This window comes from Salmo salar, chromosome 10 (genome assembly GCF_965601325.2).
Source record: "Salmo salar chromosome 10, fSalSal1, whole genome shotgun sequence".
NCBI lineage: Eukaryota > Metazoa > Chordata > Actinopteri > Salmoniformes > Salmonidae > Salmo > Salmo salar.
The window spans coordinates 121,145,314-121,171,215 of record NC_138300.1 but is presented as its reverse complement, the minus strand read 5'-3'; the positions used below and the strand labels follow the sequence as shown (position 1 = coordinate 121,171,215).

Here is a 25,902-nt window from a genome sequence, read left to right as displayed (position 1 = left end):
CTGTATGTGGCACTATGGGAAACAGTTCTTCACTAGCACTGTAGAGTTCAAAGCCGATGAATTGATGTACACAAAGAAAACAGCAATTATGAGTATTACATGAAAATACATGATAATCACCAAATAAAAACATTGAAAAAAAAAAAGTACATTTACTAATAAAACATACCAAAATAAAAAACAATTCAAGTTGCTTCTTCACTTGGCTGTAAGATTAGATTTTCCCCAAAATGCATTGTTTCTATGCAAATAAATGTGTATTCAGTGGAGGACCATGGAGAAAGTGGTAGTTCTAGATATTTAACCAAAGACAACAGTCAGTTGTACATTCAATACCTTGACATTTGTTTTTAAGACTTACTTTCTCAAAATCCAACCCTATTTGTCATCCATAACACAGATTAGTCCAGTTTGACCAGAGAAGAGGTCATTTGATTGAACACCAGTTTTGTCCTCAACACAGGACAATAGAATAACATGAGTATACTGGAGAGAGAGAGAGAGACTGGTGGCGGCCAGTGTTGGAACACTGCGGTCAGTTGAGCCCCTTGGAGGAAGAGGAGGATGTGGAGGAGGGGCTCTGAGAGGAGGAGGGGACACAGAAACCAATCTGTTCAGCAGGAGGCACGGTCTCAGACATCACAGAGGCTGCATTAGGAGTGTTCTGGGCAAACAGCATTCCTACAGGGGAGACAAGAACACAAATTGGTTAGTCAGTAGTGGGACTCTGTGTGATAAGTTAAAATGTCACAGTGACCTACAGAGTAAAGGGCTAGGAATCCTTTCTGGACGGATCTAAAATGTATCAAGAATTAAACAAATATAAACAAATAAAAAAACATTGCAGCATCATTTACTAACCTGAATAGAGTGTTCCGTTGACCTCCACAGACACACTGATGCTGGCAACCCCGTTACTGGAGACAGTGAGAGACAGGTCCTGCTTAGCAGTACTCTCTGAGGTGGGACAAAGATACAGTCAGGAGTTAAACGTTTACAATTCAATTATGTGAGTAAACATGTTTGGCTTGACAATGAATACAAAACAGATCTGAGATCAGATTAGAGCGGACTATTGTAAGCCCTAGAATATGACAACTAACTAATTGCTTTTCCATGCCGTCCCTAGGAGGGGTGCGTCACTTGAGTGGGTTGAGTCACTGACGTGGTCTTCCTGTCCGGGTTGGCGCCCCCCCTTGGGTTTGTGGGCTATTCTCGGCCTTGTCTCAGGATGGTAAGTTGGTGGTTGAAGATATCCCTCTAGTGGTGTGGAGTCTGTGCTTTGGCAAAGTGGGTGGGGTTATATCCTTCCTGTTTGGCCCTGTCCGGGGGTATCGTCGGACAGGGCCACAGTGTCTTCTGACCCCTCCTGTCTCAGCCTCCAGTATTTATGCTGCAGTAGTTTATGTGTCGGGGGGCTAGGGTCAGTCTGTTATATCTGGAGTATTTCTCCTATCTTATCCGGTGTCCTGTGTGAATTTCAGTATTCTCTCTCTTTTTCTTTCTTTCTCTCGGAGGACCTGAGCCCTAGGACCATGCCTCAGGACTACCTGGCCTGATGACTCCTCGTTGTCCACCTGGCCGTGCTGCTGCTCCAGTTTCAACTGTTCTGCCTGCGGCTATGGAACCCTGACCTGTTCACCGGACGTGCTACCTGTCCCAGACCTGCTGTTTTCAACTCTCTAGAGACAGCAGGAGCGGTAGAGATACTCTGAATGATCGGCTATGAAAAGCCAACTGACATTTACTCCTGAGGTGCTGACTTGTTGCACCCTCGACAACTACTGTGATTATTATTATTTATGAACATTTGAACATCTTGACCATGTTCTGTTATAATCTCCACCCGGCACAGCCAGAAGAGGACTGGCCACCCCTCATAGCCTGGTTCCTCTCTAGGTTTCTTCCTAGGTTCTGGCCTTTCTAGGGAGTTTTTCCTAGCCACCGTGCTTCTACACCTGCATTGCTTGCTGTTTGGGGTTTTATGCTGGGTTTCTGTACAGCACTTTGTGACATCAGCTGATGTAAGAAGGGCTTTATAAATACATTTGATTGATTGAACTAATTGGCAGCCAACACACCCAGCCCAGTACTGACCGTGTTTGTTGTTGTTGTTGAGTTTGAGTTGCTTCATGCCGGGGTTGAAGTGAGAGGCCATAGCCAACAGGTTCTGTTGGAACACCTGTTGCATCAATCTCTGCTGTTCCTCCATGACCAAGTCAGCCATCTTCCTGTCTGGGTCCTCTCCTCCTCCTCCTCCTCTCTCCAGTTTCTCTCGGAGGTGTTCCAGGGTAGCGGCCTGAGCTAGCTGCTGCTGCGCCCCAGGGAGAGAGCGTTGGCCATGGGTAGACGGCTTGGTGGCATGGGGGTCGACATCTCCTCTGAGAGGGAACAGAGGGGGAAGTATTTTTTTTCATAGATTAATGTCACACCGCAAATGTCAACATTTGAAATATTTCAACATTTAACAATGTTTTCAAAACAAGGCCATTAGATTAGATTTTTTAAAAATTAAAAAACCATGGGTCAGTCATTTGTTTCCTTATCAGGGCATGCAATGTGGATGGTCAGTGATCATGTCTGAATAAATCTGACAGTAGAAGGCGCCATAACACCACATTTATTTTCTATAAATGTGATGTCAGAACGATGTAGCCCATCACAAGTTAGTCACATGTTGGTGACAGGAAATCATCCATGTTGTTCACCTAACTACATATCAAAACATTTATGTGTTTATAAAAATAAAATTAAAAAAACGCTAAAACACCTGCAGATCTCGTCAGCGATGGGCTGGTGGAGGTGTGCAGGCCGTTGTGACCGGCTGAGGAGTGGTGGGGCATCTTGGAGGGAGAGAGGAGGGAGTGGTGTGGCTGGCCAGGGGCGGTGGAGGTGGAGAAGCCGTACAGGCTGTTACTGTAGCTGGGTCTTCGGCCTTCCCTCCGGTTACCGTCTATAGCAGCCTGGAGCTTGCCTGGAGAGCTCAGCCCCTTCTTCTCACACTCGTACGGGTACAGGTACTTCATATACCTGGGTGAACGTAGGACAAGGCAGTGGTTGGATTTTTTTTCTCTCTCTGTATTTAGAAGTACTTTTCCCATCATGAGGTGATTGGTCTAGCTAGGTCCTGTGCAGCTTCGCTGACCTCTAATTAGCTTGCTTCCCATTTAATTGAAGATGAGCACATCTACGCAGCAAATTAGGAAATCTTGCTCAGGCCAATCCTTTTTTTTTTTTTAACACAAAGACCCATTTACAGATTACCTCCCTGTTTAACTCAATTTCAGAGCATTTTCTTCTGTTTGGTGCTTAACGCCCAAGTGTAGACTCACTGTGTGCGGAGGGTGAAGGCTGCTGAGGTGATGGAGGTAGGCAGGTTGAGTCCTCTCGTGATCTCTCTCCAGATCTTCTTGTTAATGACCTCCACCAGGCCGCCCTTCTCCGTCACCAGCTTGTAGAGCATGTACAGGTCCAGCACCTGCTTAGCCATGATGGGGATACGGTTCACCGGGGTGCCTGGAGAAAGAGGTAGAAGAGTTGAAACTAGATGTCTACAGATCCAAGATGGTGGCAGATATCATGATGGGGATGTGGTTGACCAGGGTGCCTGGAGAAAGAGGTAGAAGAGTTGAAACTAGATGTCTACAGATCCAAGATGGTGGCAGATATCATGATGGGGATGTGGTTGACCAGGGTGCCTGGAGAAAGAGGTAGAAGAGTTGAAACTAGATGTCTACAGATCCAAGATGGTGGCAGATATCATGATGGGGATGTGGTTGACCAGGGTGCCTGGAGAAAGAGGTAGAAACAGGTAGAAGAGTTGAAACTAGATGTCTACAGATCCAAGATGGTGGCAGATATCTTGATGGGGATGCGGTTGACTAGAGTGCCTGGAGATGCCCAGTTTAATTTTCTCTTCATGCGTCTACAGATCCAAGATGGAAGGAGTCACTCAATGCCTATGCGGCCAAGATTTAGGCAGTCGAATTTGATTTAAAATGAGGCCAGACTTCATAACACTGAACATAAATAACATTCTGACAGCTCATGTTTCCAAAACACTGTAGTTTGTACAGTAGTGTCTGTTGATCTAGCTACAGTAATATGTTAAATTAACACCTATTTAACCCAGGGTCAAAGCCAAAAAAACGTCAGTGAATTTATTGGAATAAAGTACGCTTATCCAATTGAAGGCATCAAATTGTTGCTTTAAGGCAACTCCTAAAGTCATCCAATAGTTAGAATAGGACTTGAAGCAATAGTCCACCCGCACGTGGTCAACTATTTCAGCACCGTTTCGCGCTGCTTTGAAACAAGCGTGGGGACTTGTGTTGATAAATCAATGTCAGATTATAAAAAATAATAAAAATAATAATAATAAGAATTGAATGTCCGTTCGGAATATTGGTTTGGGTTCAATTAGGGTTGTGGAAAAGTTAGCTAACTGTAAGTTGAGGTAAGAGCTGCTCATGATCATCTTGTCTAGTTGGTTCATTTATTAGGATTGATCAGAACATTTAGCCAGCATGTTGGCTCTACCTTCTTGACCTTTGTGCTGTTGACTGTGCCCAATAATGTTTGTACCATGTTTTGTGCTGCTACCATGTTGTGCTGCTACCATGTTGTTGTTATGTTGTGCTGCTACCATGTTGTTGTTATGTTGTGTTGCTGCCATGCTGTATTGTCATGTGTTGCTGCCTTGCTATGTTGTCGTCTTAGGTCTCTCTTTATGTAGTGTTGTGTAGTCTCTCTTGTTGTGATGTGTCTTTTTTCATATATATATATATATATATATATATATATATATATATATATATATATATATATATATATATATATATATATATATTGTATTCATTTTTTATTTTAATCCCAGGCCACCGTCCCCGCAGGAGGCCTTTTGGTAAACCGTCATTGTAAATAAGAATTTGTTCTTAACTGACTTGCCTAGTTAAATAAAAGGTTAAATAAAATGTTCTACTGAAAAAAAAACGGAAAAAAAACCGCAACATGTAAAGTGTTGGTTTCATGAGCTGAAAAAAGAATTGAGCCATAGTCACAAAATACGCACCTCTCAAATTCTGTGCATGAATTTGTTTTTATCCCTGTTAATGAGCATTTCTCCTTTGCCAAGATAATCCAGCCAACTGACAGGTGTGGCATATCAAGAAGCTGATTAAACAGCAGGATCATTACATAGGTGCACCTTGTGTTGGGGACAATAAAAGGCCACTGAAAATGTGAAGTTTTGTCACACAACACAATGTCACAGTTGTCTCAAGTGTTTATGGAACGTGCAATTGTTGCAGCATGCTGACTGCAATAATGTCCACCAGAGCTGTTGCCAGGGAATTGAATGTTCATTTCTCTACCAAAAGCCGCCTCCCAACGTTGTTTCAGAGAATTTGGCAGTACGTCCAACCGGCCTCACAACCGCAGATCGCATATAACCACGCCAGCCCAGGACTTCCACATCCGGCTTCATCACCTGCGGCATCGTCTGAGACCAGCCACCCGGACAGCTGATGAAACTGTGGGTTTGCACAACCAAAGAATTTCTGCACACACTGTCAGAAACTGTCTCAGGGAAGCTCATCTGCGTGCTCATCGTCCTCACCAGGGTCTTGATCTGACTGCAGTTCAGAGTTGTAACCGACTTCAGTGGGCAAATGCTCACCATTGATGGCCACTGTCACCCTGGAGAAGTGTGCTCTTCACTGATGAATCCCGGTTTCTTCTGTACCGGACAGATGGCAGACAGACATGGCATTGTGTAGGCTAGCAGTTTGCTGATGTCTACGTTGTGAACAGAGTGTCCCATGGTGGCGGTGGGGTTATGGTACGGGCAGGCATAAACTACGGACAACAAACACAATTGCATTTTATCGATGACAATTTGAATGCACAAAATGACCGCAATGAGATCCTGAGGCCCATTGTTGTGCCATTCATCCGTCGCCATTACTTCATGTTTCAGCATGATAACGTAAACAATGTCACAAAGATCTGTACACAATTCCTGGAATTTGAAAATGGACTGCATACTCACCAGACATGTCACCCATTGAGCATGTTGGAACACGACAGTGTGTTCCAGTTCCCGCCAATATCCACCAACTTTGTACAGCCGTTGAAGAGGCGTGGGACAACAACATTCCACAGGCCACAATCAACAGCCTGATCAAGGAGGAGGATATGTGTCACACTGCATGAGGCAAATGGTGGTCACACCAAGGGCACTAAAATTGCCGTTGAGTCGCAGTAATCTCCTCTTATGCACTCTGTACAGGCTCTATTGTCCCTCCATCAGGTTCTAATGGCCTGGTACTCAGGGCTCTATTGTTCCTCCATCAGGTTCTAATGGCCTGGTACTCAGGGCTCTATTGTCCCTCCATCAGGTTCTAATGGCCTGGTACTCAGGGCTCTATTGTTCCTCCATCAGGTTCTAATGGTCTGGTACTCAGGGCTCTATTGTCCCTCCACCAGGTTCTAATGGCCTGGTACTCAGGGCTCTATTGTTCCTCCATCAGGTTCTAATGGCCTGGTACTCAGGGCTCTATTGTCCCTCCACCAGGTTCTAATGGCCCGGTACTCAGGGTTCTATTGTCCCTCCATCAGGTTCTAATGGCCTGGTACTCAGGGCTCTATTGTCCCTCCATCAGGTTCTAATGGCCTGGTACTCAGGGCTCTATTGTCCCTCCACCAGGTTCTAATGGTCTGGTACTCAGGGCTCTATTGTCCCTCCACCAGGTTCTAATGGCCTGGTACTCAGGGCTCTATTGTTCCTCCATCAGGTTCTAATGGCCTGGTACTCAGGGCTCTATTGTCCCTCCACCAGGTTCTAATGGCCTGGTACTCAGGGCTCTATTGTCCCTCCATCAGGTCCTAATTTGAAGAAAGAAGTTCCAACAACAGGTTGAAACAGAGTGGAAAACATGGTCACTGTGGACGTTGTTTCAAAGCCTAACACCAAAATGGACAGCTGCTTTCTAAGGTGATGATTCAAAACACACATCCGCATAGAGTTCATGGCTACGCATAGACCTACGAGCCCAAGACCCGAGAAAAATGTATTAAAATAATGATTGTGCCGTTATATTTCACCAGGTTTCCAAAATTAAGCACTGGGTAAATGCAGGAACAGGGTTGGAGAGTCCATGGCATACACAGTTTGGGCGGAATATCACCTGTCATGCAGCAAGAGGCTGTATGCTCCTCAAACAGCAGTTGATGCGTGGAGTGAAATAACCCGAGTAGCCTGAAAAAGGAACCAGCGGGAAAGCGGCCTCCGTTCACTATTGGAGTGCATATTGTGGCAACAGTTTTGGGGAAGGCCCTTCCCTGTTTCAGCATGACAATTCCTCCGTGCACAAAGCGAGGTCCATACAGAAATGGTTTGTCGAGATCGGGGTGGAAGACTGGCCTGCACAGAGCCCTGACTTCAACCCCATCGGACACCTTTTGGATGAATTGGAACGCCGACTACGAGCCAGGCCTGATCGCCTAACATCAGTCGCCAACCTCACTAATGCCGCCTTGCTTCTAGTCCTTAAGAAACTTTTCAGTATTTCGTTTTTTTATGTATTATTTCTTACATTGCTACCCCCAAAAAAAGTGTTATTACATACAGCTGGGAAGAACTATTGGATATTAGAGCGACATCCGCTTACCAGCACTACGACCAGGAATACGACTTTCCCGAAGCGGATCCTTTGTCCAAACCATCCAGGGCATTTGAACTGATTCCAGAGGCTGACACAAAACATTGTCACCGCAGAAGAGGAAGACGGAGTGGCATTCTGGTCAGACTTCGGAGGCACGCACACCACCCACCACTTTTGAGTACATTACTCGCTAATGTCCAGTCTCTAGATAACAAGGTAGATGAAATTAGGGTAAGGGTTGCTTTCCAGAGAGACATCAGGGATTGTAACATACTCTGTTTCACAGAAACATGGCTCTCTCTTGGGATATGCTGTCAGAGTCGGTACAGCCACCAGGATTCTTTGTGCGTCGTGCTGAGAGATATAAGCATCTCTCCGGGAAGAAAAAGGGCGGGGTGTATGTTTCATGATTAACAACTCATGGTGTAATTGTAACAACATACAGGAACTCAAGTTCTTTTGTTCACCTGACCTAGAATGCCTCTCAATCAAATGCCGACCATATTATCTCCCAAGAGAATTCTCGTCGGTTATAGTCACAGCCGTGTATATCGCCCCTCAAGCCAATACCACGATGGCCCTCAAGGAACTTCACTGGACTTTATGCAAACTGGAAACCATATATCCGGAGGCTGCATTTATTGTATCGGGGGATTTCAATAAAGCAAATTTGAGAAGGCGGCTACCTAAATTGATTGTAGCACTCGTGCTGGCAAAACACTGGATCACTGCTACTCTAACTTCCACGATGCATACAAGGCCCTCCCCCACCCTCCTTTCAGCAAATCTGACCACGACTCTATTTTGCTACTCCCTTCCTATAGGCAGGAACTTAAAACAGGATGTACCCGTGATAAGGACTATTCAACACTGGTCTGACCAATCGGAATCCACGCGTCAAGATAGTTTCGATCACACAGACTGGGACATGTTCCGGGTAGCCTCAGAAAATAATATTGATTTTACGCTGATTTGGTGAGTGAGTTTATAAGGAAGTGCATAGGAGATGTTGTGCCCACTGTGACTATTAAAACCTACCCTAACCAGAAACTGTGGATAGATGGCGGCATTCGTGCAAAACTGAAAGCGCAAACCACCGCATTTAACCATGGAAAGGTGACTGGGAATATGGCCGAATACAAACAGTGTAGTTATTCCCTCCGCAAGGCAATCAAACAAGTTATTGTCGGTATAGAGACAAAGTGGAGTCGCAATTCAATGGCTCAGACACGAGACCTATGTGGCAGGGTCTACAGACAATCACAGACAACAAAAAGAAAACCAGCCACATCACAGACACCGATGATGTCTTGCTTCCAGACAAACTAAACACCTTCTTTGCCCGCTTTGAGGATAATACATTGCCAACGACGTGGCCCGCTACCATGGACTGTGGGCTCTCCTTCGCCGTGGCAGACGTAAGACATTTAAAAAACGCATTAACCCAAAGGTAACTGAACTAAATGACTATCGCCCCGTAGCACTCACTTCTGTCATCATGAAGTGCTTTGAGAGACTAGTCAAGGATCATATCACCTCCATCTTACCTGTCACCCTAGACCCACTTCAATTTGCGTACCGCCCCAATAGGTCCACAGATGATGCAATTGCCACCACACTGCCCTATCCCATCTGGACAAGAGGAATACCTTTTGTAAGAATGCTGTTTATTGACTACAGCTCAGCATTCAACACCATAGTACCCTCCAAGCTCATCAGTAAGCTTTAAGACCTGGGTCTCAACCCCGCCCTGTGCAATTGGGTCCTGGACTTCCGGACAGGCCGCCCCCAGGTGGTGAAGGTAAGAAACAACATCTCCACTTCACTGATCCCCAACACTGGGGCCCCACAAGGGTGTGTGCTCAGCCCCCTCCTGTACTCCCTGTTCAACCATGACTGCATGGACATGCACGCCTCCAACTCAATCATCAAGTTTGCAGACGACACAACAGTATTAGGCTTGATTACCAACAATGTGATTTTGTTTCACTGAATCTCCATCTGTATATTTGGTTAATTCTATGGCTGGGCAAATAAGTGAAGGTGGTATAATTAAATCTATTCGTTTGCTCATCAATCACTGATCAGAAACATTTAGCATGCAATACTGCCTATTATTTTGCTTGATCGTGTATAAGTAATTGTTATGTGCACTATGTCATCACGCTCAGCCTTTTATCCGCGATAAGTCAGTTTGATGGAAACGTAGCGGGTGGGAAAATGCACATAATTGTTTTATGTAGATTTTTTATTTTTATTTACCTGAACATCTGGTCGCCAATTGGATGGACACCTAGCTACTAACAGACTATAGTCTCTCAGCCATGCTTATTTGTTTATTTGACCTTTATTTAACTAGGCAAGTCAGTTAAGAACAAATTCTTATTTTCAATGACGGCCTTGTTCAGGGGCAGAACGACAGATTTCTACCTTGTCAGCTCGGGGATTTGAACTTGTAACCTTTCGGTTACTAGTCCAACGCTCTAACCACTAGGCTACCCTGCCACTTATACATCTCCAGAGGTCAAATATCTAGCATGTTGATGAGGATGACAGCACTGTTTCATTCACCGCAGTACGAGACAACTTGTTTACATTCATATATACTGTATCTCCATACAATCTGTCAGTCATATTATGTTATAGAGAAGGAGGGGCTCTGAACTTGAGGCTCATTCCTCCATCAGGCCTAAAACAGACATAGGCTCCCTTAACCCAAACATCCTTGCTCCTCTCCCCCTCCATACCCACCTACACATATGGAGAAAGGTTGGCGGCGGGGGCTAGTGGGTAAATTATTCTAAGTTGGAAAGAATGGACCATAGCTTTGATTACAGCTGACATATATTTGAATTGAAAGATTTAAAACTGTCTAACCACAGTAACTGCAGCAACAACAAACAAAAAATGTATATTGCATTCATAAACCATGAATAGATGGTTAAATTGTGTATATGCATGATATTGATTATTTTCTTATGAATTCAGTCTAAAAATGTAGCTGGAAGAATTTCAGGAAACCTGTGGTAAAACAGTTTTGCTTAGAGGGGGACTCAAACCCCCAGACATGACTCCTTGGACATGAGGTTAAGATCCTTACTGAAAAACTCTGTCAAGAACAGAAATGAAAGAGGAAATAGATAAGATTACATTTTATGGAGATTCCTACAAACAAACAAAAAAAAGTACAATCTAAAGTGAGGAATCCCAGGAAAATGCTTTCCACTAAAGCTGAACTGGTTTTACAGTACAATGCTTAGAGAGAGAGAGAAAAAAATAAGCTTTACCTCGTTTCTGCATATACACAAACAGTTCATCAAGGAACACCTTCCGGTTTGGGTCACTGTCCAGTTCATACAGCTGGGGATGAAAATGTACTTTGTTAATAACTTTAGAATTAAGTTTATAATCAACTGTATAACTAACTTAGTTAATAACCATTAAAAACATGATTCTATGTGTATTCACTATTCAGACATACTACCCCGTCCACTATCCAGAGTTAGGTCCACACAGGCCATTGAGAAAATGTTGACTCAGGGCGGCAGGTAGTCTGGTGGGTAGGAGCGATGGGTCAGTAACTGAACGGTTGCTGGATTGAATCACCGAGCTGACAAGGTAAAAATCTGTCGTTCTGCCCCCTGAGCAAGGCAGTTAACCCAGTGTTCACCGGGCGCCAAAGACGTGGATGTCGATTATGGCAGCCCCCCCGTACCTCTCTGATTCAGAGGGGTTGGGTTAAATGTGGAAGACACATTTCAGTTGAAGGCATTCAGTTGTACAACTGACTAGGTATCCCCCTCTTTCCCTATACAACTGACTAGGTATCCCCCCCCCTTTCCCTGTACATCTGACTAGGTATCCCCCTTTCCCTGTACAACTGACTAGGTATCCCCCCTTTCCCTGTACAACTGACTAGGTATCCCCCTTTCCCTGTACAACTGGCTAGGTATCCCCCCTTCCCTGTACAACTGACTAGGTATCCCCCCCTTTCCCTGTACAACTGGCTAGGTATCCCCCCCTTTTCCTGTACAACTGACTAGGTATCCCCCCTTTCCCTGTACAACTGACTAGGTATCCCCCCCTTTTCCTGTACAACTGACTAGGTATCTCCCCTTCCCTGTACAACTGACTAGGTATCTCCCCTTCCCTGTACAACTGACTAGGTATCTCCCCTTCCCTGTACAACTGACTAGGTATCCCCCCTTCCCTGTACAACTGACTAGGTATCCCCCCTTTCCCTGTACAACTGACTAGGTATCCCCCCTTTCCCTGTACAACTGACTAGGTATCCCCCCTTTCCCTATACAACTGACTAGGTATCCCCCTTTCCCTATACAACTGACTAGGTATCTCCCCTTCCCTGTACAACTGACTAGTTATCCCCCCTTTCCCTATACAACTGACTAGGTATCCCCCCTTCCCTGTACAACTGACTAGGTATCCCTCTTTCCCTATACAACTGACTAGGTATCCCCCCTTTCCCTGTACAACTGACTAGGTATCCCCCCTTTCCCTGTACAACTGACTAGGTATCCCCCCCTTTCCCTGTACAACTGACTAGGTATCCCCCCTTTCCCTGTACAACTGACTAGGTATCCCCCCCTTTCCCTGTACAACTGACTAGGTATCCCCCCCCCTGTACAACTGACTAGGTATCCCCCCTTTCCTGTACAACTGACTAGGTATCCCCCCTTTCCCTGTACAACTGACTAGGTATCCCCCCCTTTCCCTGTACAACTGACTAGGTATCCCCCCCTTTCCCTATACAACTGACTAGGTATCCCCCCCTTTCCCTATACAACTGACTAGGTATCCCCCTTTCCCTATACAACTGACTAGGTATCCCCCCTTTCCCTGTACAACTGACTAGGTATCCCCCCTTTCCCTGTACAACTGACTAGGTATCCCCCCCCTTTCATCTGGACTGGTTCAGATTTGTCAGTTGCATTCAGATTTTAGAACCTTTGAGTCTAGGGCTGCATTTCAATCCCCTACCCTTTACCACAAAGTGTGCACTTGTTCACTCCCCCTCATGCATGTACAGGCATTGGATTGGTGCAAGCATAGTTGGAGGAAGTACTTTCCACCAGTCCATTCCTTTTAAATCCATGAGGGGGGAGTGTACACTTTGGGGAGAAGGGTAAAGAACTGGAACGTGGCCTTTTCTCAGATGGTCTGTGTGGATTCCTTTTACTTAAGCTTTTAGTTTAGTTTAATGCATCTTCGGCTTACATCGGTCTGAACATTTTATCCAATCTGATTACCTTTGCAAAGTCTCGGGACGGCTCTCCTCTTGTTTTGCTTCCTTCATTCTCCTCCGCCCAGCCCACACTGCCTTTCTGTTAAAAAAAACCCCACAATAAACATGATTATTTTGGTTTTATTTATCAGTTAGTTTATCCCTAAGGGTTGATAAAAAGGCTTCATTTTTACGTTAATAAATTATTATTTAAACATTTAGTTTAATTAGTTGTTCAGTTAGTTAGATAGATAATTAGTTACAGAGCCTTCAGAAAGTATTCACACCCCTTGAATTATTCCACATTCTTGTGTTACAGCCCAAATTCAAAATGGATTCAAATCGATTGTTTCCCCTCACCCATCTAAAAACACAATACCCCATAACGACAAAGTGAAAACATGTTTTTATAAATGTTTGCACATTTATTGAAAATTAAATACAAAAATCTCATTTCCGTAAGTATTCACACACCTGAGTCAATACTTGTTAGAATCACTTTTGATTACAGCTGTGAGTCTTTCTGGGTAAGGCTCTAAGAGCTTTTCACACCTGGATTCTACAATATTTTAGGACTGTCCGACTGTTTCGATCAATCGATTAGTCGAAAATTGAAAACGTGTAGTTTTCCATATATAGACAGACCATATGTGTTTTAATAAGATCAACTATTTGCATTGAGCTTGTCTGATGCTTTAAGCGCTCTGTTTGATGAAATAAGACATGACTCAAGGAGGAGCCAGAGATCAAGATAACCAGAAGGGAAAAAAAACCTTAACCTGACCAATCTCCTCCAGCTGGCTTTCGCGGATTCTGCCGTTACTCTCCTGAAGTTGCCTGTAATAGGCTACAGGAGGTGTCGCCAACCTTTCAAATGTGGAATGACAATTTAACTGAACCTTTCTACCAATCTGCATGCCAGTTATGGTTTTCATACATACATTTTTTTTGTGGAACAGATATCATATATAATAATATCGTCATATCTCAAAATCATTGTCATGTGGTTTATCAAAATGATACAAACCTAAAAAGTACCTTATATTGTCACTACCAACTATGTAAAAATAGAAAAAGCCGGGAAAAAAAATAAAATAAAATGCGGCCCACAGGTAGAAAAATATCTTGATAAAAATAAATATCCTATAAATCACATTGTTGCAAAACAGGCCATGTGTAGCCAAACTTGAAACATTGTATCAACTATTAACTCAGGCCTGAAGCTCACTCTAGCAAACTTGCAACATTGTATGAAATATTCTGGGTCCTTAGTTTTCATGCCAGTGAGCTCGGAACAGACACAGCTGTAGGCTGTGGATAAGGATAAGAAGTAAATCAGGTAGGCCTATTTAACGATGTTTCCACTGGATCAGAGCATGACATTTTTCCCTTTCACGCTGAGTGGTTATCGAAAGGGAGAGAGCTGGAAAGATATATTTTTTTAAATACATTGAGGAACTATTGTCATCCTCAATGGATGTAAAAACACTTTGTTTGCTTGCCGTTTGAGGTGAAGAAAACATTACTTTGAGACGCTCCACAGCTCATTTGTGGTGGTGCGTTAAGACAATCAGAAATACTAACAGATTCACAAAATGGGCATATTTATATGCCTACATTTGCACGCAGGCCAGGTAGCCTATAGGCCTACTTCTATGCATAAACATATGCACGTCCTTAACATTGACATTGACAGGAACTCTCCAAACAAAAAGACAAAACTCACAAATGGAACGAAGTTAGAATTGCCCCCCCCCCCCCCCCCCCCCACCAAAAAAGTATTGGTCGACCGAGAGTCATCTGTTCTTTTAAAAGTATATTTTTCCCATATATAGACACACCTTGTTTTAATAAAAATTAACCATATGTAGGCTACTGAGCTTGTCTATGTAGACTACGTGTGATTTAAAAAAAAAAATATGTATGTAGCTCTGTCCTTGAGCTGTTCTTGTCTATTGATGTTCTGTATTATGTCATTCTGTATTATGTTTCATGTTTTGTGTGGACCCCCAGGAAGAGTAGCTGCTGCTTTTGCAACAGCTAAATGGGGATCCTAATAAAATACCACCAGCGGTCGGCAACCTTTTCCATTAGGAGTGCCAAGTTATCGTACCATTTCTACTGATCTGCCTGCCAGTTATGACTTTCATATGCACATTTTAGGGGAACAGTTTTATTTAATTTATACTGAACAAAGTATAAATGTAACGTGTTTGTCCCATGTTTCATGAGTTGAAATAAAAGACCCCAGAAATTTTCCAAACGCTTATTTCTCTAAAAGAAAATGGCTGAAATTTGTTTACATGTTAGTGAGCATTTCTCTTTTGCCAAGATAATCCATCCACCTGACAGGTGTGGCATTTTAAGAAGCTGATTAAATCATTACACAGGTGCACCTTATGCTGGGGCCACTCTAAAAAAAAATGTGTCACACAATGCCACAGATATCTCAGGTTGAGGGAGTGTGCAATTGGCATGTTGACTGTAAGAATGTCCACCAGAGCTGTTGCCAGAGAATTTAATGTTAATTTCTCTACCCTGCCTCCAACGTCGTTTTAGAGAGCCAGGTCCCCAGTGGGTGAACCTAAGCCCTCCCAGGCCCACCCATGGCTCCGCCCCTGCCCTGTCATGTGAATTTATTTAAATTGACAGATTTCCTTATATGAACTGTAACTCAGTAAAATCGTTGATGAAATTGTTGCATGTTGTGTTTATATTTTTTGTTCAGTATATAATAAGGTCTTCATCTCAAAATCAATACGATACAAATCTAAAAGTAACTTCTATTGCCATAGCCAATATGTTAAAACAGCCTACATAATGCCAACAAATGAAAATTACGCAGCCCGCAGCACTATGGAGAGGATTTTCATCAACGATCTCTGTACTTCGCTCCGTTCATCTTTGCCTCGATCATGACTAGTCTCCCAGTCCCTGACACTGAAAAACATCCCCACAGCATGATGCTGCTACCAACATGCTTCACCGTAGGGATGGTGCCAGGTTTCCTCCAGACGTGATGCTTGGTATTCAGGCCAAAGAGTTCAATCTGAGCAGAGAATCAATCAGATCAGAGAATCTTGCTTCTCATGGTCTGAGTCTTTAGGTGCCTTTTGGCAAACTCCAAGCGGGTTGTCATGAGCCTTTTACTGAGGAGTGGCTTCCGCCTGGCCACTCTACCATAAAGGCCTGACTGATAGAGTGCTGCAGAGATGGTTATCCTTCTGGAAGGTTCTCCCATCTCCACAGAGGATCTCTGGAGCTCTGTCAGAGTGACCATCAGGTTCTTGGTCACCTCCCTGACCAATGCCCTTCTCCTCCGATTGCTGAGTTTGGCCTAGTGGCCAGCTCTAGCAAGAGTCTTGGTGGTTCCAAACTTCTTCCATTTAAGAATGATGGAGGCCATTGTGTTCTTGGGGACCTTCAATGCTGCAGACATTTTTTGGTACCCTTTCCCAGATCTGTGCCTCGACACAATCCTGTCTCGGAGCTCTATGCACAATTCCTTCGACCTCATGGCTTGGTTTTTGCTCTGACATGCACTGTCAAGTGTGCGACCTTATATAGACAGGTGTATGTGTCTTTCCAAATCATGTCCAATCAATTCAATTTTCCACAGGTAAACATCAAGGATGATCAATAGAAACAGCATGCATCTGAGCTCAATTTCTAGTCTCATAGCAAAGGGTCTGAAAAGGTATTTGTTTTTTATTTTTTATAAATTTGCAAAAAAATCTAAACCTGTTCGCTTTGTCATTACAGAGTATTGTGTGTAGATTGCTGAGGATATTTTTTTTATTTCATCCATTTTAGAATAAAGCTGTAACGTGGAAAAAGTCAAGGAGTCTGAATACTTTTCTAAGGCACTGACTTGTTAAGCTAATTTATTTTACTTCTGACCGTATTTAGGCTTGCCATAACTCAAAACATTTGTGACTCACGACTTGGATTCAGTTTTATGTAGCAAAAATTTGAAATTGTGTTTTTTTTTTACATTGGATAAAAGTAGAGACTCAGAGCTACAAAATGGTAAATCATACACTGCATTTGAGGAACAATGGGAAAGTAATTCTGGTTTGAAAGTTGATCAACTTGGCTAGTAGGAAGGTTGCTGGCTTTTTCTGTGGTTAAACCAACAAGGCTAGTAATTTCACAAAGTTATTCATATTTACAGATGGCATACATGTTTATTATTAAGACACATGAAAGTTTACATGTTCAAGAAGGCAAAAAACGCATTTTGATAAAAAATATATTTTTTTTATGTTCAAACGGCTCTCCTGTGAAGTTGTGACTTGCGACATACGCCTAGTTTCCTGAATCGGGTCACATTTCTGCTTTTCATTTAATTAATCTGTAAAATGTATTGTGTGTAGGCCAGTGACACACAATCTCAATTTAATCCATTTTAAATTCAGGCTGTAACAACAACATTGGCCTTGTACTCAGTAACACTACACAGCCACTGAGCTTTGCCCCAAATTCTCAATCTTCTACCAGCTATATAACAAAGTTCATGGTTCAGGGAGAGGCAGTGGATAGAAACTGTGTATGTGTGTGTGTTCACCTTTATTTGCATAGCGTGACCCCCCACCCATGAGAGACCTTCTCCATTTATACAGCTGTGGATTTGGTTAAAGATATTGTTAGTTCTCCTGGCTTTAAGGACACAATGATCTACTCCACCTGGTGTCTCAACAAGCTCTGTTCCCACTGAAATCAAGCTACTAACTATGGTATTGTTCAACAGTGTACGCAACGGAAAAAGTTATGCAACAGTAAAACAAAAAAACAAAACAAAATTGTGTTTCTTATTGGACAAGTTCAGGTAGTTCCTCTCCGTTTTAGTCCATTTTCTTCAGTTAGGTGTCAAATGAACAAAATCCACATTAGCTAGCAGTGGGTCTTTGTTTGGCATTTTCTTGGTGTACTGCGTACGGTATGTCAAAGCCATTGGCTATATAGGGTATCTATACATGGCTCTGGGTAGAGTGTGAGTGGTCTACACAATCTGAGGCATGACATGGGCCCTGGTCTAAAGTAGTGCACTATATAGGATATAGGGTTCTATAGGGCCCTGGTCTAAAGTAGTGCACTATATAGGGAATAGGGTTCTATAGGGCCCTGGTCTAAAGTAGTGCACTATATAGGGAATAGGGTTCTATAGGGCCCTAGTCTAAAGTACAGTGCCTTGCAAAAGTATTTATCCCCCTTGGCGTTTGTCCTATTTTGTTGCATTACAACCTGTAATTTAAATTGATTTTTATTTGGATTTCATGTAATGGACATACACAAAATAGTCCAAATTGGTGAAGTGAAATGAATAAAATTACTTGTTAAAAAATAAATAAAAAAATAAAACCCCCAGAAAAGTGGTGTGTGCACATGATGTATTCACCCCCTTAGCTATGAAGCCCCTAAATAAGATCTGGTGCAACCAATTACCTTCAGAGTCACATAATTAGTTAAATAAAGTCCACCTGTGTGTAATCTAAGTGTCACATGATCTGTCATATGATCTCAGTACATATACACCTGTTCTGAAAGGCCCCAGAGTCTGCAACACCACTAAGCAAGGGGCACCACTAAGCAAGGGGCACCACTAAGCAAGGGGCACCACTAAGCAAGGGGCACCACCAAGCAAGGGGCACCACCAAGCAAGGGGCACCACCAAGCAAGGGGCACCACCAAGCAAGTGGCACCATGAAGACCAAGGAGCTCTCCAAACAGGTCAGGGACAAAGTTGTGGAGAAGTACAGATCAGGGTTGAGTTTAAAACAATATCAGAAACTTTGAACATCCCACAGAGCACCATTAAATCCATTATTAAAAAATGGAAAGAATATGGCACCACAACAAACCTGCCAAGAGAGGGCTGCCCACCAAAACTCACAGACCAGGTAAGGAGAGCATTAATCAGAGGCAACAATGAGGCCAAAGATAACCCTGAAGGAGCAGCAAAGCTCCACAGCGGAGATTGGAGTATCTGTCCATAGGACCGCTTTAAACCGTACACTCCACAGAGCCGGGCTTTACAGAAGAGTGGCCAGAAAAAAGCCATTGCTTAAAGAAAAAAATAAGCAAACACGTTTGGTGTCACCAAAAGGCATGTGGGAGACTCCCCAAACATATGGAAGAAGGTACTTGAGACTGGGACGGAAATTCACCTTCCAGCAGGACAATGACCCTAAGCATACTGCAAAAGCAACAGTCGAGTGGTTTAAGGGGAAACATTTAAATGTCTTGGAATTGCCTAGTCAAAGACCAGACCTCAATCCAATTGAGAATTTGTGGTATGACTTTAAGATTGCTGTACAACAGCGGTACCCATCCAACTTGAAGGAGCTGAAGCAGTTTTGCCTTGAAGAATGAGCAAACATCCCAGTGGCTAGATGTGCCAAGCTTATCGAGACATACCCCAAGAGACCTGCAGCTGTAATTGCTACAAAAGGTGGCTCTACAAAGTATTGACCTTTGGGGGGTGAATAGTTATGCACGCTCAAGTTCTGTTATTTTTGTCTTATTTCTTGTTTGTTTCACAATAAAAAATATTTTGCATCTTCAAAGTGGTAGGCATGTTGTGTAAATCAAATGGTACAACCCCCCCCCCAAAAAAAATTTAATTCCAGGTTTGTAAGGCAACAAAATAGGAAAAATGCCAAGGAGGGTGAATACTTTCGCAAGCCACTGTAGTGCACTATATAGGGAATAGGGTTCCATTTGGGGCACACCCATGCTCATTAGGCAGTTTAATGTGACATCGTTCCATCCCCAAACCTCCTCCTCATATGCTATCTGACACACTCAATTATAATGATGTTTAGAAATCACTCATTCTACAATCGCACAGTATGGAGTGTAAATAATGTGAGTAGAGAGTGGCGGGAGGCCTGGGTTGGGCTGGGGTTAGGGTTCGCAAAGGCTGAGATGTGCAACAGTGTGGAAAGGCCTGCTGGGATGTCTAAACTCTGTGTCAGCGTGACCGTGTTTTGAATAAAGGTTTGAGAGTTTTGAATGTGAAAGATGGCGGGTGGCTGTGTATGCCACCTTGTCAGGAAAGTGTTGTGTACCGTAAGAATAGGGTAACCAAACTCAAATTCCAATTATTAAAGATATTTTTCTGTAAAAAAGACATTGACTTGTGTGAGACACTTGTGTTTTATTCTTTGGGTTATGTTGCCAGATACACATTCATTTTGGAGACCACCAAACCTAAAACAGTTGGGGGGGGGGGGGGGGGGGGGGTCGAGGTTATTCTTTAAGAACAGTCCATCTTCAAAAAATCTATTGAAAAGCCCTGTAGGTTTGAACCCATCCACACAGACAGATACTTCCACTCCATTGTAAAGCCATATCCCTGTGAGTTGACATCAAGCAGCTATAATAGCCAGACATGTGGCTATATATTACTCTAATAATGGCAGTCTGGCTGCCCGGGGCAACACGACCGAAAGACCGGACTGATCTATTGGCAGGGAAGCAAATTCCCCTGCCCTGACTGAGTGACTCAGTCGGTAACCGAGTTCAAATTAAAATATAGATTTTCCTGCTATTGAGATTGGATCTATTGACATAGTGGCTTTCACTAAGAACTCCCCTTAGTTATCTACTTTTAGTGATTACCTAAGCTTTCTATTCTGACCGCTTACTGTTTAACATAAGAGGTAGACCGTTCACACCAGAGCAGAAAACAGAACAGGTTAAAAAAAAAGTTAAAAAATAAGATGCATTCAGGTACCTAGCTACTATTTTTCCAGACTTCAATGATTCAGTCGATCAAATACTTTCCATTTAGCAAAGCATCAATACAGGACTAAGATCGAATTCTACTACACCAGCTCTGACGCTCGTCGGATGTGGCAGGGCTTGCAAACTATCACAGGTTACCAAGGGAAACCCAGCTGCGAGCTGTCCAATGACGCGAGCCTAACAGACGAGCTAAATGCCTTCAATGCTCACTTCGAGGCAAGCAACACTGAATCATGCCTGAGAGTACCAGCTGTTCCGGACGGCTGTGTGAGATCACGCTCTCCGTAGCCGATGTGAGTTAGACCTTCAAACAGGTTAACACTCACAAGACTGCAGGGCCAGACTGATTACAAGGACACACTCAGAGCATGTGCTGACCAGCTGTCTTCACTGACATTTTCAACCGCTCCCCTGACCCAGTCTGTAATACCTACATGTTTCAAGCAGACCACCATAGTCCCTGTGCCCAAGAACGCTAAGGTAACCTTTCTAAATGACTATCGCCCCATAGCACTAACATCTGTAGCCATGAAATGCTTTAAAAGGCTGGTCATGGCTCACATCAACACCATCCCAGAAACCCTGGACCTACTCCAATTCGCATACCACCCCAACAGATGCACAGATGATGCAATCTCTATTGCACTCCACACTGCCCTTTCCCACTTGGACAAAAGGAACACCTACGTGAAAATGATGTTCATTGACTACAGCTCGGCGTGCAACACCATAGTGCCCTCCAAGCTCATCACTAAGCTAAGGACCCTGGGACTAAACACCTCCCTCTGCAACTGGATCCTGGACTTCCTGATGGGATGCCCCCAGGTGGTGAGGGTAGGAAGAAAGACATTCGCCAACACGGTGGCCCCTCAGAGATGTGTGCTCAGTCCCCTCCTGTGCTCCCTGTTCACCCACGACTGCGTGGCCAAGCACACCTCCATCCCCGTGGCTGTAGTGGAGCGAGTCGAGAGCTTCAAGTTCTTTAGTGTCCACATCACTAAGGACCTATCATGATCCAAACACACCAAGACAGTTGTGAAGAGGACACAACTTCTCAGGAGGCTGGTACCACTACTACCCCTCTCCAGAGTTTTGTTACACACACCTTCGCCTCTCCACACTACTAACCCTCTCCAGAGTTATATATACACACAGTGGTTGCCCCACCCCGCCCCACTGGGTAGCACAGAGCAACACTTTAAGGGGCATTGCACTAATAATGGTGCTGACTAGGGAAACGTTCCCGCTGTTCGTAGTGCCTGCCTGCACGTTTAAACTAAAACAATGTAACTAATAATGGTGTGAAAAATGCCTCTTAGATATGAATTCAGAGGGCAGAAATGATTAAATATTGGAGCATTAGACCGTCAATCAGAAGTTAAACTTAAATCCGAACTGGATTTAACGAAAAAATGACATCAAAAGCGCACATTTGTAAATCCCAAACTCTAAAAAGTAATTGGGAAAAGTAGATCAATTGTGGTTACAATAAAGAATGTAAACAAAATGCTGTGTGTTTAATTTACAGTAGTGATGGACAGCTGGAGGCATTTTGAAAACAGGTTTTTAAAAACATTTGTTTTTCCCAAGTGTACTTACTGTAGTACTGTCCATGTCTGATGCAACCTGAAAAAGCATTAAAGACAGAGTTAAGAAAAAGTTAAGAAAGTCTGGACATGGCCTGCTCTCCCTTATGTAAGGAATTAGGCACTTTACTATGTTTACTACAGTATGTATTGTAGGCTATGCTTACTTGTCAGACTGCACAGTAGCCTAATAAACAAATGCAGGCGGCTTCTAATCTTCAAAATGCTTTATTATCCAAATGTTTAAAGTGGGTGACCTCATGCAACCGCAAAATGTCGGCTAAAGCCTATACCGTACTGTATTTCTTCATCAGCATCTTTACACTTTCGTTAATAAAATAATGATTAAAAATACTCTTTCTAAATGCAGATGTTTATTTAGTTATGGATCCATAACAAATTACTATGGGAATAAATATCACTGAATGACAGAAATATTGGAACAAAGTAGGCTAATGAAGGTAAACACACACGGTCACGTTGTACAGCGCCATTATGGCTATTAGCAGGACAATAGACTTGCCGAGAAGGAGGGTAGGGGGAGAATTCTATCGTCAAATGTATTTCTTAGGTTGGCTGTATCACAACCGGCCGTGATTGATTGCAATTTCAGTTTAATCCTCCAGAAAATATAAAACAAATAATACAACAAATATCGTGGTTAACCTCAAATATACTAATTGATTAAAAAAACAAACATTATCAATTGGTACCTTTAGCAGGCTGTGTAGCAGGCTGTGAATTCTGCAAACAACGTTTCTAGGATGGGCTATTAGCAGGACAATATATATTGGTCTTGGGCTCCCGAGTGGCGCAGTGGTCTAAGGCACTGCATCTCAGTGCAAGAGGCATCACTAGAGTCCCTGGTTTGAATCCAGGCTGTATCACATCCAGCCGTGACTGGGAGTCCCATATGGCGGCGCAAAATTGAAGGCTGGGCAATATATCATGTCATGGTATTTTTCTAATTTTTTTACGGTATTTTAAGTTTTTGATTAATAAAAGTTCTACATTTGCTTTATGAGTAGTGCGTGACCCTACGGTGGCAATACATATATATTCTAAATGATTTCAATGGGTCTTTCTCCATTCTGGTTGGTTTATACTGTTCAATTCAACCTAAAATAATTTTTTAACAAATGTTGAAATTGGGATTTAGATCAAAACACTTGGGTGAACTTTTGGAATCATGGAAATAGAATGTTTATTATAGTTCTATAGTTAGAATATAAATAATAGTGGGCACTTTGAATACGGTGTTGTTTGACATGACAACGAATAAAAATGCCACGGACGAGTTATTAGGACATGGTAGGAACCAAAGTGATGTTCCGTGTTTCCTAGGGGACCTTATAATCTTTGGATACATTAAATCTTTATTCATATAGCCAACATATTCATGCTTCACCTATTCCTCTTTGATTTAGAAGATACTGTTGCACAAACACCATGCTGATTTAGGCCTGCACCAGTACTGGTATCAGGCTGTATTAGCTAGCTACGTTTGCTCTGACTCAGTACTTTTACTAGCTAGTTAGCTAGCCAGCTAACTAGTGATTAGCATTAGTGGCTAACACGATTTGGCTTAACTTGTTAAGAAAATACAAACTAAACTTAGCAACAAAAAAACAGCCCTTTTTCAGGACCCTGTCTTCAAAGATAATTCATAAAAAATCCAAATAACTTCACAGTACTTAATGCAGCTGGTGGCCACACCAGATACTGACTGTTACTTTTGACCCCCCATCCCCTTTGTTCAGGGACACATTATTCAATTTCTGTTAGTCACATGTCTGTGGAACTTGTTCAGTTTATGTCTCATTTGTTAAATCTTGTTATGTTCATAGAAAAAGTTACACAGAAATAATGCACAGTTGACAGTGAAAGGACGTTTCTTTTTTTGGCGGAGTTTAGCTGTTTGCAGATGTAAGAAACTCAAACTAATATTGTAATTATAGAACGCTTGTGCATTTATATTAAGATAAAATTGGTAACAACAAATGTTCTCCTTGAGTGACGGGGTCTGTGTGGAAGTGGCGTGGAGCGAGAGAGAGAGCGGAGAGGGATGACTCAAGTAGCGGAGTAAACTATAAAAATGAACGTTACACATGGCGTATTACATTCAACAAACCAAACATTCAAATACCGTTACAGAAGGTAAAGTCAAAACCAAAACCGGTCCATGGATCAATACCGGTATATACACACTCTACTACCCCTCTCCAGAGTTATATATATATATATATACACACATACACACACACACACACACACACAACTATCCCACCTATCCTCCAATCATCAGCTAGCCACCACCCCTTTCAGTAGCATTTATGAGGTACTTAGAGAAACGTATTAAAAGGTTGTAAATCATGACGACTAAGCATGCACACACACACACACACACACACACACACACACACACACACACACACACTTCTCCCTTTCCTGGCCCCCTTGGGAGTTCCCACTAGCTGATGAATGAGAACTGTTTCCATAGGGTGGGGCAAGAAGGACTAATGTAAAGACAGAACATTCTTCTTTGCTTGGTTTATAAACCATCTTGTATCACACAAGACAGTTGGTCCTCAATCAATCAACGTAAACGATGCCAGAACAAAACTAAAATCAGAGACGTGTGTGTCTTACATAATCTCTGTTGATCCTGTGCAGCTGTGCCAAGCTCTGCCACAAAGCATTGCCGAGCAACAGCTGATTTATGCAAAGACCAAGGGGTGGTCAATGAGTCAAAAATGAATTTAGACTAGTGACGAATTGATTTAATTTATTTAAAATCAGACATCGTTAAGACGAATAACAAATAACAAAAAAAAATACAAATAAATATTACCAGAAGTGCAATACTAACTCTTGGTCTCATGTAATTGTTGTTCAAAGACCCCTTTAAAGTCATGTTAAACAACTACTTAAACGTGCCGATTGTGGAAGATATGGTGATCGATTTTGCCATTATTAATATATGCCCACTTTTAAAGTCACTTTTATCCAAAGTGACTTAATCATTCGAGCAGACATTTCACATACGGGTGCTCCCGGGAATCAAACACATAATCCTGGCGTTGCAAGCGCCATGCTCCACCAACTGGAGCGACAGAGGGACCGCCCTCCACCAACTGGAGCGACAGAGGGACCGCCCTCCACCAACTGGAGCTACAGAGGGACCGCCCTCCACCAACTGGAGCTACAGAGGGACCGCCCTCCACCAACTGGAGCTACAGAGGGACCACCCTCCACCAACTGGAGCTACAGAGGGACCGCCCTCCACCAACTGGAGCTACAGAGGGACCGCCCTCTACCAACTGGAGCGACAGAGGGACCGCCCTCTACCAACTGGAGCTACAGAGGGACCGCCCTCCACCAACTGGAGCGACAGAGGACCATTAAAACCATATGAAATAGGGGTTATATCCTGCCTGTTTGGCCCTGTCCGGGGGTATCATCGGATGGGGCCACAGTGTCTTCTGATCCCTCCTGTCTCAGCCTCCAGTATTTATGCTGCAGTAGTTTATGTGTCGGGGGGCTAGGGTCAGTCTGTTACATCTGGAGTATTTCTCTTGTCTTATCCGGTGTCCTGTGTGAATTTAAATATGCTCTCCCTAATTCTCTCTTTCTCTCTTTCTGTCTTTCTCTCGGAGGACCT

The 25,902-nt window shown here is 43.1% G+C and overlaps 1 protein-coding gene across 1 annotated transcript in view; it reads right to left on the bottom strand.

The window, feature by feature from the left end:
- Positions 1–286: 286 nt before the first annotated feature.
- Positions 287–25,902, bottom strand: part of LOC106561720 (AT-rich interactive domain-containing protein 3B) — a 37,123-nt gene continuing 11,507 nt past the window's right edge. The window contains 8 exon segments of the mRNA XM_014125938.3: positions 287–681; positions 862–957; positions 2,098–2,326; positions 2,329–2,381; positions 2,771–3,030; positions 3,333–3,516; positions 10,952–11,024; positions 12,932–13,006. Coding sequence (XP_013981413.3) covers positions 536–681; positions 862–957; positions 2,098–2,326; positions 2,329–2,381; positions 2,771–3,030; positions 3,333–3,516; positions 10,952–11,024; positions 12,932–13,006 — 1,116 coding nt within the window. The 3' untranslated portion in view covers positions 287–535.